Raw genomic sequence first — 14,638 nt, 5'->3', positions numbered from 1 at the left:
GGGCCACAGGGGACAGTGCTGCCTCGGGGACGTCCCAAGGGGTTAGGGCAGCGCGCCCAGCACAGGGCTTGCCACTGTCATCATTAAACACAGACCTGATGTCACCAGGAGGAACGGGCGTTGCCCGCCAGGGAAGGAGGTGACCCAGTAGTGTTACAGTTGGGACGAGCTGATTGGCTATACTGACGGCTACTGTCAAATTCCAGGATAATTTCCCCCTTGCAGAATAAGAAATTCCGGCACCATACTTCTCTAGGAAGTCTAGGCCTACCAATGAGTGGGGGTGAGGGGCTCAGGAGAAAAGGGTGGGCACCCCTAAAGGGCATGAATGAAAGGGGACAGGTTCAGAGGCAGGAACCTATGGGGTTGGTTTGAACTCCGAGGTGGGGCTGCTTTACAGCTGTGGGGTTGAGAATGTGGCTCCAGGGTCCGATAAGGACAGAGAAAGAATCATTCCCAATGTGGAGAAAAGTTTCTCCAAGCCGATTATGAGGGACAGTTGGGAAGAGCCCTGTACTTCTCAGAGCCCGGTCACTGGGGATTAGCGGACCTCGGGAAGGCTGGTTAGAGGACCGAAGGCCCCTGAAGTGCTTCCCTTGTGACAGTCTCTTTTCCGGTTCCTGGCTCTTTGTAGCAATGGCAGAAGCCAGAAGACTTTGGGTTTCGTACAGGTGCCTTCCTTCATTCGCCAGGGCTGAAAATTAAAAATCTTAGCCGTCTTCCTCCTGCGTGGCTCACCTAGGTGTGAGCAAGCGGATTGGCCAAATTAACCAAATCTGTAGTGGGCGGGGTTTCCCAATCCATCTCATCTGAAAGGGGAGGTCTCGGCTCAGCCTGCGAAACACAGGAAAAGGCTACGAGTGGGTCAGCAGCTGAAGGAGCACCAGAGTCGTCTCTGAAAACCATCTGAGGTCGATTTTCAGGCACAAGGTCCAGGCTGTTCTTTCCCCTCAGCAGGCTTTGGTTGCTGCTGTCATCACTCAGTGGAGCTCACAAGGAGCTTTCTAGCTTTTCCCCCAAAATCAGATTTGGTTTGACTACATCCCTTTTGGCATGTTCCCATCAGGCAAGTCTCATCCAGGTCCGAACCGACCAGCATAAGAGCTGGCTGACATGAAGCAGAAAAGCCAGGCGGGCAGGTCTGAGTGAGTGCCACACTCCTCAGTGACTCTGTGTGGCTCCTGTCACCTTACAAAATTGTCTGACTGCTTTAGTCCAGGGACATAGGAAACTTGGGGCCTAAAGGGCGTCCTGAGGGCGTAAGTCTGAGGCACAGGTCCTGGGGAGGGGGGGCTCCAGGCTCCCAGGCCGCCTTCTCTTTCTCTAACATCCAGTCGCTCAGTTAATTCTAAAACGATTTTGCAAAGAGGCAGCTTCAGGTTCCTGGTAACGTTGGAGGTGACATGCCGCTGGGAGTGGGCATGCGTTCAGCGCCGGGACTGCCACCCTGGTTTCAGAAAAGGAAGTTTGGGGATCTCAGGGTTCCCCGTCGTAGCCATAGATGTCAATTATTTTTGGTCACATCAGTCCATTTAAAGATGTACATGCAGGGGACCATGGTTTCTAAACGAATGCGGCTGGGGTCCCTGGAGGAGGGGCTGAAAATACTCCGGTACCTGAGATGCCGTTTTTCCGAGGCTTTTCTCCAGCACAAGGGCCCAGATGTCCTAAAACAGTTCAAGAAGCTGTGGGCTCAGTACCAGCCAGTGTCACCAAGGACAGCCTGGCTCCAGTGGGGTCGGCCGGCAGCAGAACAGCCAGGTCCGGTAGAGGCAGCCTGCTCCTGAAAGGGGCAAGGGCTGACGCACACGGTCAGCGGAGCCATGTGGTTCCTGACAGAATCAGACCAGTGGCTAGTGCCGTTCCCATGAATGCGACCCAGAAGCTGATGGGAAGCTTGCGTAGCCCCAGCAGCAGCCTGGTCCCTGCGGGTGTCAGGCCAGAGTGCCCACCGAGCCCCGAACAAACAAGGCCTTTTAACAACAGCAAGCTGCGGACAGTTCCCACGTAAGCCTGAGAGCGTGAGGACACAGAAAGCAGAAACCGGCTGAAGGAGGCTGGCCTGCGGCCCCCGGGCCAGGGGGACAGACCTCTCGCAGCTCTGTGGGCAGGGGCACCTGTTTGTCCCCAGCATGAGCCATCGGGGGTCTTCTCTGGACGAGCCCCCACTAGGCATTCCATCACCAGAAGGATTTATGCATGAAAAGTCCTCAGCTTTTCAGGCAGTGAAACAATTGTGTGAAACTATAATGGTGGATCTGTGTCGTCACACATTTGTCCACACCCACCAGGAGTGATCCTGCCAGGAACCAACGAGGACGTGTCAGTGTAGGGTCATCAACTGTCCCAAACGTCCCACTGTGATGGCTGTGACTGGGGAGCCTGTGTGTGTGTGTGATGGGGGATGAGACTTCTCTGCCTTCTGCTCAATTTTCCTGGGACCCTACAACTGCCCTAAAGATACTCTTTGTTTACAAAAAAGAAAGGAAAAAGACTGTTTGGGGAGCCCATTACCTTTTCTACTGGGTGAGAGGGACAAGCTTGGCCAAGAGGTGGGCTGGGGTTGGGGGAGCGGGGTGCTGGGGGTGAGAGCAGCCTGGGGGCTTTCAGGGTGGGTGTGGATGGGGGCCCCATGGCAGGTGTGGACAGGGGCCCGTGCATTGGTGTGGACGGGGACCCCCGTGGGCGGGTGTGGACGGGGACCCCCCATGGGCGGGTGTGGACGGGGGCTCGTGGGCGGGTGTGGACGGGGACCCCCCCCCATGGGCGGGTGTGGACAGGGCCCCCATGGGTGGGTGTGGACGGGTTCCGTGGGTGGGTGTGGACGGGGACCCCCATGGGCAGGTGTAGACGTGGGCCCCATGGACGAGTGTGGATGGGGACCCTCGTGGGCGGGTGTGGACGGGGGCCCGTGGCTTGGTGTGGACGGGGACCCCCGTGGGCGGGTGTGGACGACCCCCCGAGGTGCTCTGGGCCCCCAGGTTGATGGGCGGGCCTTCCCAGTGCTCCCTTCCACCGTGAGTGCTGCCCCCACAACGAGGGCACATGGCTTGTAGCTGACAAGCACTTGGGACCTGACGGGCCCAATGGGTGTGGACCAGCCTTGTGTGCTGAGTGCCGGCGGCCCCTCTGACCTAAGCCTTCTCCTCCCGCCAGCTGGACATTTTATGCAATGAGGAAATCCTGGGCAAGGACCACACACTCAAATTTGTGGTTGTCACGAGATGGAGATTCAAGGTGAGGCATGTGACTTTGTGACGATGTGTGTTATCTGACTTGCAGTCTGCTGGGAGTGGCAGCTGCTTTTCTGTGCATGTTTTTATGTGAAAGTTTAGAAATAGTGATCCTGTCACGGGATCGCTGTGAAACGCAGTTACTTTGAAATCACCAACCCTGGAGTCACCAGGCCTGGCTCTGACTCACCCCAGCCCTGCTGGTCGAGGTGACCACCGCCCTGCGGTGAGTGGGGAGCAAGTGGCCACCCTGGAGCCTGAGCACCTCTTTGTGAAACAGGACCCAGATGGGTGGTACCCCGTCTTCCAGGTGGCCGCCCGGGGGTGGGGGAGACAGCCAGGACTGACCGCGGCCGGGCTCTTAGGGGGTAGGGTCGGGGTGGGGGGCAGGGCTCACCCCGGTCACCTGGGCCCCCGTCCCCCTCGGCATGTCACAGCCGACAGGGTGTGTCCTCATTGCGGTGTGTTGAGCCGGCCTGTCTTGCAGAAGGCGCCTCTGCTGCTGCACTACAGACCCAAGATGGACTTGCTGTGAGCAGGCGGCACGCACAGACTCGGCCGCCGGGGCCCCAGCGTGTGGCCGGCGGGACCACGACCGCCACGCTTTAGGACGCTGCCTCTGGGTGTCCTGCGGACCAGATTTCTGAATAGAGAATATTTATAACTTTTGTACACGAGAACTCACATTCGACGAGACACTACCAGCACCACGGTGGTGACCGCACAGTGGTGACAGCACCACGGTGATGAGATGCTGAGACACTTCACAGTTCACAGAGCTGAGTAGCACTCACCGCGTCCTTCAGTTTCCAGACCAGAGTGACACGTGCAGTGGTAGCGTGTTCCTTCCCCACACATGCCCTTCGCTCGCTTCCCAGGTCTTGCAAATCTTGGTCGTTTCTGTTCAGTTTATGACTTAGGTTTCATGGTAAGCCTCAAACACACTTGTATGTTTATTGAATCCTTCCTAAGTTATTGAAAAAGTATCTTTTTATGAATGACGATATTTATGTTGCCTTTAGTTCCCTGCAGACTCAGAAGACGTGTAAAAACCTAATGTACGAGCATTACCCAAAGAGGTGGCCGTGGACACTGCGCGTTGGCCGTGCGGCTTAGCGGCCCCACGGTGCAGCCCAGCGTCGCCGGCAGCTCCAGACCCCCGTAAGCGGCCCGGGCCGAGCAGCCCCACGCTGCTTTGCAGAGCAGTTCTGGTTCTTACAAATTACTTTGGTGATTGACTAGTGCAGTGCCACCACTCACTGTCCTGCGTGTTCGCCCCGATTTCATTGTGCTGAAGAGACATGCTGGCATGGGGGGCCTTTTCCTGGGAAGGCGCATCCAGCGGACGAGGAGCTGGCAAGGACACCAGGTCCCCAGACACCTGCCCTGTAGGGGGGGACGGCTTCTGTGTCCAAAGTGGCTTTTTCAGTTCCGTAATGACCTAACATGCCAGTCACAGGCAGCACACACTCTGTTAGGCCAAGTGTTGACACTCTCTCCTCCCAAGTGTTAGTATTTTTGTGGGATTGGAGAATGAACTCTGTGCCAGCATACAAATATTTGTTCCTTTAAAGGAGCAGCTTGGGACGTGCAAGACAGGAAGGAGGAGAGGGAGCCCTTTTCCCGAGCAGCCAAGGTGCTGTCCTGGAGCTCTGTGGTCCTGGTCTGCGTGTCCCCAAGCCCTGGTGACCCTGTGGCCCGCAGCCCCACCCCCTGCCTCCACTGGTGTCCTGAGGGCCGGGTTTTCCATGAAGTATTTCCCTTTAGTGACTAGAGTTTTTTCTGCAATTTGCTTTAAAAGTTACGGTTGGGCTCATCGCCATTCAGGTGTGTTTGTTTTCTTCTGCTTCCTGTTCCGTGTACATGAATGTCAGAAGCAGCTACTCATGAGACCTAATGTTAGTGATGACAGAAACATTCAAGTTAATCCAACCCAAGTGATTGTAATGTAAGGCCTTTAAAGACGTCAAAACAAGTTGTTAGGAATTGGTCAAAATTCACCTCTTTATTTCGACCCCTTCACTCCCAGTTCTGTTTGGATTGTCCAGTTACCTAAGCTCGCTATTCACCCAAATCGTTTTTCGTTACTACACAGGGTTTACTGAGTAGGTGTGTATGAGTAAATATTACCTGTCTACCTCAAAACACACATTACTGCTGAAGCGTTCCGTAAAACACCAGTGAGCACAGTGAGGTCTGAAGTGTAACATTAGGACGGAGGTACCTTCCTGTGCGGTGAAGTGAGCACCCAAATTCAAAGAGTCCGGTCACGGCTCAGATGCTGTGGTAGGAATAATCTCATGATACATATTTGTAACTTTGTACTATCTTTGAAATCACTTGAATTTGCTATGGTGCTAAGTTGATATATTTAAACAGAGGGAGAGATGGAGGTAAGTGGGAGCCAGTGCCCACGTCACAGCTGGTTGCTGACCACTCTCGTGTGACCCCGCTTTTGTAATCGAGTAACCTGATGAAACCTCAGCAGCAAAAGTACCTATTTTTCTAAGATTTCCTTGAGCAGAATGTTCCCCACAGGTGGGTTCCTGGTGACCTGCCTCTGGTCTGATGCAGCCTCGTCACGAGCTCAGCGAGCCCCGCGGGGAGGGACAGGGCAGGTGGGCTCCTTTCATTAACATCAAAAGGCTGAATTTCATTTTTTCCAGCATGAAAATCAGGATCAGTGAGTGGCTGGATCCTATTAGGTTTTTTCTAACAGATGGAGTTACCGTGAGGTCGTTGTCACAGCTGTTTGTGCTGGTGAAACAGGCTGTCCTGTCACCGTCGTCACCGCAGTGCGCCCTGTCAGCAGCGGTGGGACCGCCACCCCGCGCTCAGTCCCACCAATACGGTTTTCATGAAAATAGAAAATTCAGATAGAATATATAATATTGAATTTAAGATTTGGGGGGTTAAGAAAGAAAACTTAACTTTATAAAGTTATTTATTCTATTTTAAGCCGTCTATCATATTTTCCCATCCTGTTTGGTTTCAGTGGTCCCGCTTTAGTTACAGGCATATAACATGAAATTGTGAGGTGTTTTGCAAGCTTCTTTTTGCTTTGAGTCGTTTTGATTTGTTGTCGTCGTTCTCTGCGGATGAAGAGCTTTGCTCATGCTTTTGTGCAATAGGTCCCAGCGTGCGCTCGTCAGATGCTGTTCACGGGAATGGGCGTCTCCTTGCGAGGGAGTGTGGGTGGAATCGCAAAGCCTGTACCTTCAGCCACGTGGTTTTTCCTTTCTCATTGTTGTTATTGTGAGAACGCCATTACTGGGCTGTGCGTGTGCCCCTACAGTGTACCCATCAGCAACATTTGAAAACTGACCCAGCAGGCAGCTGTGCAGTGACGTGCCGCGCTCCCTAGCCTGGCCGCACGGCTGCCGTGGCTCCCAGGGCCCTGGACATGCAGAGGGGACGGGGCTGCTTCCCGCGACCTCCCTGCCAAGTCTTTAGAAACCATTTAGTTTTTCCTGAGAGCGCAGGCATTTTCCAATGATTTAAAATGTGTCGTTGGATCGAATGTCCTGAGAATGAGCCAGCTGACCTTGACGCTATGTGTGGACATTTGATGTGTTCTCAGGATATCGAAGATAACGGGAGTGCAGGTAGCAGGTCAAAAATCCCGTCTGTTTGCTCAGGAAATCACACACACTCCAGCATCACCTGCGACCTTAGCGCGATACCCCAGTGTGTGTCTGCCTTGCTAGCTAAGTGAATTGAGCATGTTGGGATAAGTAGATGAGGAAACATCATTCAAACGACACCACTGTCTTTACAAAGACTGTCCTGCCAGCCCAGGCGCCCTTCCCTCGTCAGCGTCCTGTGTGACTCCCTGGGTCCCAGGGCACATCTGAGGGATGGACTGAAGTCTGCGTGTCCCCAAAAATGTGTGTAGCGTTACTGTAAGTGTCTGTTCCAACAACTTAGAATTGGGAATAAGAAAACCGTGTTTTCCCAGACAGTGTAGGTTTTAGGTGAGAGCTTACCACCAGCCTGCTGTCACGCGTGGCACCATGGCAGCTGTCACGGGCTATGGAGATGACAATGCACATACATATTTTTGACTGTTTAATTTGAAAGTTTACATTTTTTATGCTTTGTGTTGGTGTGTAATTTTTGTACTATTGGTGGCTAGTTTTTGTCTAAAATCTTTTTTGGAATATTGCTTAAATGTTTTGATTTTATGACAGTGAAGCTTGTATTCAGTGTTTTGCCAATTAATATTATATGCTTGTAATAAAAGCAAGAGAAAAATTTAACTAAATTTCTTTCAGGCTGGAGATGTATTATCTAGAGCATTTGGAAGAGCGTAAGACAGGTGACCTGTTGGGGACAGTGTGAGGACAGCCCGGTCCCTCCCTTACCGCAGCCCTGAGCCCACAGCTCAGCCGCCTCACTCCACATGGCCTTCTGATGTCACCTTGGACGCAAAGCTTATTAACCTGGTGCAGTATTTGGCACCAGAGTTTTGGCGGGAACCATGTATAAGGTCCCCTCAGTCACCTGTTTGCTTGGAGCTTGTGTGCCAGCAGGAGACCCGGGGCCACGGCTGGTGCGGTCCAGGGGCAGTAGACCCGCGTCCAACTCTAGCAAGGGTGCAGGGACGCCCGCCGCACTGGGGACACACCTACACACGCCCCCAGAACAGTGTGAGTCTGGGTACCCCAGGGGCCCCGTCAAGTTGGCACTTGAATTAACCATGACAGACCATTTGGAAGGGGAAAGTACTGTGCTCAAAACCTCAACTTTTAAAGGTTAAGTAGTTCTCAGCAATTTGAGAATCTGAGTTACAAAAAGGGAGAGTATGGTGACCAAAATTATGTTGGCTCATGGGTTTCAGATCAGTCAACTCCAAAGATAGGTTCAGTCTTAAGAAACTGACGTAACCAAGTTTATTTATTTTCGGTAAGTCATTTACTCCATCTTGTGAATGTCAGAATATTGGTCACAGCCACATGTAAATGCTCCTGTCATTTAGGTACTGGAGTAAAATGCAGGGGAGTCTCACAACGAGGGCCCCCTTGCTGGTCGTTCACGTGGGCAGGTTGCAAGGTCTTGTGCCCAGTCGCCAGGTGAGGTCGGGGGTACTGGGGGTCTGACAGCTTTGGGCAGACCGTCTTAGCTCTGCCCGCAGACCTGGTCGTCATCCCAGGAGAGGCAACTCTGGGGACGGGTGAGCAGGCCGTTGAGCGGTCTGGGTTCTGGGTGCCCCATGGCCTCTGCAGACGGCAGCGTGTGACCCTCTGCTGCTCCCGTGTAGCTTTTGCAGGCGCCTTTGTGTCACCAGTGTGGTTCTGTGTGCACAAAAATGTACAAGTTCCATTAAACCGTAAGTGCCATTACAGATATGTGACTGCGTGTCTCCTGAAAGTAACAGGCGCGCAGAAGAAGTGGTGTTGGCGCTGCCTCAGGGCACCTGCTGTGTGGCCAAGGCTAAGTCTCCCTTTGACTTTTGGTTCTTCAGGATGAAACCCCCAGCGGGTGTGACTAACCCCTCCTAAGGGGCCGCAGTGGGGTGGGGCCGCCCACTCCACACCACCTGCGTCGTGGTGCCCCTTCCACTAGAATGACAGCGTTGTGTGGCCCTGTCCTAGTTACACTGAAATACAACTGCGCACACAAGTAGCAGCCCCTGCAGAACGCACAAGGCCATTCGGCACCTTCTGTTCCCGTCTCCTGGGAGGGACGTGTCACAGCTTAATTGTCTGGATTTTATGTGGATGTACATGAACAGGTTACTCGACCATTACGTTTATTCATGTGGCTACGCTGTGCTGGGCACTGTGAAAACAGTACCTTCTTCAAGAACATTATTAGTCAAAAATCTTTTGAAGGGTAAAAGGCTCTGGCCTTTATAACAGACGGACCAGCTGTGAAAAGTGCTGGGACTGAGAACAAACTACTGCTGGCGATTAAAAGCTTCGTCCACTAACACCTTGGGAGGCCCAGACCGGCGTGAATTCTGAGTTCTGGTGGCTGAATTGGACCCCTCCATCGTCTGTAGGACCCCAGGCTCCGAGGGTGGGGGTGTGGGCTCAGGCCCCTGAAGGATGGAGGGGGGTGGTCCCCTAGTGTTTGCCCCCTGGTGTTGGCTTTTTGGCGCCCACCATGTGGCATGTTTGTGTTCAGATCCACTTTCACGATCTCCAAAAGAGCTTCCACGTTGTCTTGAGAATTCTTACATATTTCTTGTCTGGTTTGTGTCACTTGTCCCTCTGGGCATGGCAGCCTGGCCCACATGTTCATGGGTTACTGTGGAAAGAGAAGACACTGACGTGGGTGCCGAGCCTGCTGCTCTGAGAGGTCCTGAGGGCTCTTGTCCACGTGGTGGTCGCATCCCAGCGAGCACTGAGCCTCTCTGACACTTAGCCCTTTGTTCCTGTGTGGTTCGAGCCCCTTCCTGGGGCCTCTGGGAAAATGTTAGTTGGTGGTGACAGCAAGCACACCATGTTTCGGCTTTAATGGGAATAGTCAGTGCCTTCATTGAAGCATGATTGTTTTTGTTGTTGTTTTGTTTTAAGGAGGGCGCGGCTCACGGTGGCCCATGCGGGGATGGAACCGGCAACCTTGGTGTTACCAGCACCACGCTCTAACCACCTGAGCTAACCGGCCACCCCCCAAAGCATGATTATTGAGGGGTTTTGATAAATACCTCTTACAAGTCGAGACAGTTCCTTCTGTTACAGCTTACTAAACATTTAAATCACGAATATGCTAATTTTGTTTTATTTTTTACATTAAAAATTTTAAATTAAGCTTTTGTTTTTGAAGTTTTAACACATACATAACTTGTTTCCCCGAAAATAAGACCTAGCCGGACCATCAGCTCTAATGCGTCTTTTGGAGCAAAAATTAAGACCCAGTCTTATTTTACTATATTATATGACAGGGTCTTATATAATAACATAATATAATGTAATATAATATAATATAATTAATATAATGTAATACAATACTGGGTCTTCTGTTAATTTTTGCTCCAAAAGACGCATTAGAGCTGATTGTCTGGCTGGGTCTTATTTTCTGGGAAACAGCATAGATTCATGTAGCGGCCACCACAGTCAAGACACAGAGCCCCCCCCCCACCAAGTCCTCAGCCTGCCCTTTGTCGCCACACGTGCCCCTGCCCATAACTCTGGTGGCCACTGATCCCCTGTGTTAAATGCTTGCTTTTCAAGATGCCGTCTAAGCAAAGTTGTACATATGCAACCTTTTGAGACTAGATTCCTTCCCAGTGAGACCATCCATGCTGCTGCATGTATCAGGATTTCCCCTTTTTCATTGCCAAGTAGCATCCAACAAGTGAATATACCAACTCTCATTCCACTCACATGGCAGAAGGTTTTTGCATTTTCAGTTTTCGATGATGGTTAATCGAGCAGCTGTGCACACTAATGAACAGGTTTGCGTGGGACAGAATATTTTGTTTTTCTACAGTAGACTTGCTGGGTCACATGTTGAGTGTCTAGCTTTGTAAGCAAGCTGCCACTCTGTTTTCCCGAGGGGCAGGTCTGCTCTGCGTTCCCAAGAGCAGGCACGAGAGTCCAGGCACTTCATGTCCTGTCCTCAGTGTTCTCTGGGACCCTCACTGTCTTTGTAGGTGTGACATAGTTTCTCACTGTGGCGTGCCCTTGCATTTTCCTGACGGCCACCGGTGTCACACCAGTGCTCAGTGGTCATCATGTCACCTTTGCTGCAGTGTCTATGCAGGTCTTTTGTCCACTTTTGATTCAGTTATTTTCTTATTGTTGAGTTTGGAGAGGTATTCCTAAGTTGGGTGTGTGGTTTGCGGATATTTCTCCCAGTCTGTAACTGGTGTTTTCATTCTTCTGACACTGTCTTCAGCGGATCAAATGTTTTTAATTTTGATGAAGTCTAGTTTATCGTATTTTTCTTTTATGGATTATGCCTTTGGCATCACGTCTAAGAACTCTGTCAAATGCTGGGTCACAAAGATATTGTCCTGTTTTCTTGTAAACATTTTAGTTTTATGTTTCACATTTATGTGTGACCCGTTTGCGGTGATTGTAAGGGGTAAGGTTCAGCTGTTTGCATGTGGACGACCAGTTGTTCCATCAGCATTTGTTAAAAAGACTGTCCTTTCTCCACTGAACTGCGTTAGCACGCTGGTCAAAGACCAGATTGCCCTATTTATGTGGATCTGTTTCTGGACTCTAGTCTGGTCACTGACCTGAGTGTCTGTCCTTTTGCCAACGCCACACTCCTGATTGTTGTTGTGTTATGGAAAACATCAAAATTTTAGGTAGTATGATTCATGTTTTTCTCTGTAAAAATTATTTTAGCTGTCTTCACTCCTTTACCCTTCCATAGTAATTGAGAATCGTCCTATCTATAGCTATAGTGTCCTGCTGGGATTTTTGAAACTGAGTTAATTCTGTAGATCACTTTGGGGGAGTTTGACCTCCTGACTGTGGAATCTTCCATTCTATGAGCATGTTACCTCTCTCCGCTTATGTGGGTCGTCTTTAGTTTCTTTTATCAGCATGTTGTAGTTTTTAGCATATAATCCTGTATGTGCTTGGTTAGCTTTATACCTAAGTCTGACTGCCGGCCTTTCTCTCTTTCTTTCTTTTAAGGAGGCTATCTTCAATTTCAGTTTCCAATTGTTCATTGTGTTTTATTTCTTGTATATAGTAATAAGATTGATTTTTGTGTGTTATCCTGTGACCATGTTGTTGTACTTTTGGATTGGTCTGAGATTTTCTACATAGACAAATGTGTGCACAGGGGAAGTTTTATTTCTCCCTTTCCAACCTATATTACTTTTATTTCCTTTTCCTGCCTTATTGCACTAGGTAAGACTTCCAGCATTGAAGAGGAGTGGTGAGAGAGGACATCATCAGCTTGTTTCTGATCTTAGGGGGAAAGCATTGAGTATTTCACATTACGTGATGCAATCACACGGTTCTGTGCATTAAAATTCATAGAGCTTTACACTAAAAGGAAAAAAATCTATATTCATGTATAATAAATTTCTTAAAAGTATAACTATCAGCAATGAACAATTGGAATTTGAAATTTAAAATACAGTACCATTCACATTAGTACCAAAAAGAACAGAAATACGTAGCTATAAATCTAACTAAATATGCACACAATCTTTGTGTGGAAAGCTGTAAAACTGATGAAAGACATTAAAGAAGGTGTAAATAAATGGAGAGGTGTTCATGTTCACGGATAGGAAGACTCAATGTTGTCAAGATGTCAGTTCTTCTCAACTTGATCTATAGATTAAATGGAATCCCAGTCAAAATCAGAGCACATTGTTTTGTGGATATTGACAAACTGCTTCTGAAGTTTATATGGAGGCAAAGACCAGGGACAGCCAACACAGTACTGAAGGGGAAGAACAAAGTCAGAGGACTGACACCACCTGACTTCAAGACTTACTATAAACTATAGTCATCAAGACAGTGTGGTGTTAGTAGAAGAACAGATAAATTGATTAATGGCACAGAATAGAGACCCCAGAAATAGATGCCCTCTTCCCACCATAAATATAGTCATCTGATCTTTGACAAAGGAACAAAGGTGATACAATAGAGAAAAGACAATCTTTTCTGCAAATGGTGCTGGAACAACTGGACATCCACGTGCATAAAAAGAAACTCAACACAGACCTTACACCCTTCACAATAATTAACTCAAAATGGATCACAGACCTAAATACGAGGTTGGACAAGTTCACGAACTCATCCTAGAAAAAGTGCTACATACCCCATTGCTGAATATCACTACAGTCACCTTCGAAGTCCTCCCCTTGGGAAGCTATGCACCGATGCCAGTGCCTAGTCCTCCTTTCAAAGCAATTTTGGAACTCTTTTCCTGGAATGGCCATCAGAGCTGTCGTCATATTACCCTTGATGTCCTGAATGTCATCAAAATGTCTTCCGTTCAATATTTCCTTTATCTTCAGGTAAAGAAAGAAGTCATTGGGGGCCAGATCAGGTGAGTAGGGAGGGTGTTCCAATACAGTTATTTGTTTAATGGCTAAAAACTCCCTCACAGACAGTGCCATGTGAGCTGGTGCATTGTCGTGATGCAAGAGCCATGAATTGTTGGCGAAAAGTTCAGGTCGTCTGACTTTCTCATGCAGGCTTTTCAGCACTTCCAGATAGTAAACTTGGTTAACTGTCCAGTTGGTACAAATTCATAATGAATAATCCCTGTGATAGCAAAAAATGGTAGCGACATCGTTGCAAGATGTTCACGCACTTAACTGTCAGACCTCATGTAAAATGTAAAAGTATAAATCTGATCTTCTAGAAGGCAACACAGGAGAAAACCTAGATGACCTTGGGTTTGGCAATGACTTCTTAGATACCAAAAGAGTGAAAGAAAAAATGATACATTGGACTTCATTAAAATTAAAAACTTCTGCTCTGTGAAATATACTGTTAAGAGAATGAAAAGACAAGCCTCAGACTGGAAGAAAATATTTGCAAATCACCGATAGCTGATAAATGACTATTCAAATGACTGTTATACAAAGAGCTCAACCATAAAAACACACACACACACAAAATGGTCAAAAGACCTGAACAGACAGACACCTCACCAAATAAGATATACAGGTGACAAATAGCATATGAATAAATGCTCAAAATCATATGTGATTAGAGTATTGCAAATTATAACTATGAGATACCTATCAGAAGGGCCAAAATCCAGGACACCAACACCACCACATGTTGGTGAGGATATGGAACAGCAGGGCCCAGTGCTGGGAATGCAAATGGTGAGGCAACTTTGGGAGACGGTTGGGTGGTTTCATACAGAACTAACGCTCTCATCATACAAGCCAACATTCAGGCTTCTTGGTCTTTATCCACAAAGCAGGTGAAAACTGACGTCTACACAAAAAAACCTGCACACAGATGTTTACAGCAGCTTTGTTCAGAATTGCCAAAACTTAGGAGTAACCAAGGTGTCCTTCAGTGGGTGACAGATAAGTGAACTGTGGTCCATCCAGACAGTGGAATATTATTAATCACTAAAAGGAAACAAGTTCTCAAACCATGAAAAGACATGGAAGAACCTTAAGTGCATGTTACTAGGTGACAGAAGCCATCTGAAAAGGCTGCACACTGTGTGATACAGCCATATGATATCCTGGAAAAGGCACAACTGTGGAGACAGTACAAAGAGTAGCCGGTTGGAGAGGTTTGGAAGGAGGGGTGAATAGGTGGAGCACGGGATTTTTCGGGAAGCACATTCTCAGGGCTCTGCACAGAGCCCCTGGAGGGGCTGCATCCTGACCCTCCATGTAGTCCCATCCTGTGAAAGTGGTCTCTGTGACACTATAATGGTGGGTATAGATCATTATACGTGTGTCAAACCCATAAAATGCACAAGGAAAAGAATGAACTGTAATATATAGTATG

General features: G+C 49.0%; 1 protein-coding gene across 5 annotated transcripts in view; it reads left to right on the top strand.

Moving 5' to 3' along the window:
- The window catches only part of PCGF3 (polycomb group ring finger 3), a 47,090-nt gene extending 39,593 nt beyond the window's left edge, over window positions 1–7,497 (top strand). For 3 of the 5 annotated variants that reach the window (XM_074319902.2, XM_074319916.2, XM_074319907.2), the window contains 2 exons: window positions 3,157–3,237; window positions 3,721–7,497. In XM_074319902.2, the coding sequence (XP_074176003.1) occupies window positions 3,157–3,237; window positions 3,721–3,768 (129 nt within the window). In that variant the 3' untranslated portion in view covers window positions 3,769–7,497. Of the gene's footprint in view, window positions 1–3,156; window positions 3,238–3,330; window positions 3,460–3,720 lie in introns of all 5 variants that reach the window. The other 2 variants (XR_012492132.2, XM_088793445.1) reach the window with 2 other exon arrangements.
- The last annotated feature ends 7,141 nt before the right edge of the window (window positions 7,498–14,638 follow it).

Source organism: Rhinolophus sinicus, chromosome 1 (assembly GCF_057876585.1).
Source record: "Rhinolophus sinicus isolate RSI-liver-muscle chromosome 1, RSI-T2T, whole genome shotgun sequence".
In the NCBI taxonomy this organism is placed as follows: domain Eukaryota; kingdom Metazoa; phylum Chordata; class Mammalia; order Chiroptera; family Rhinolophidae; genus Rhinolophus; species Rhinolophus sinicus.
Note: the sequence above shows the minus strand (reverse complement) of the source record. Positions and strands in the feature narration are given on the sequence as shown.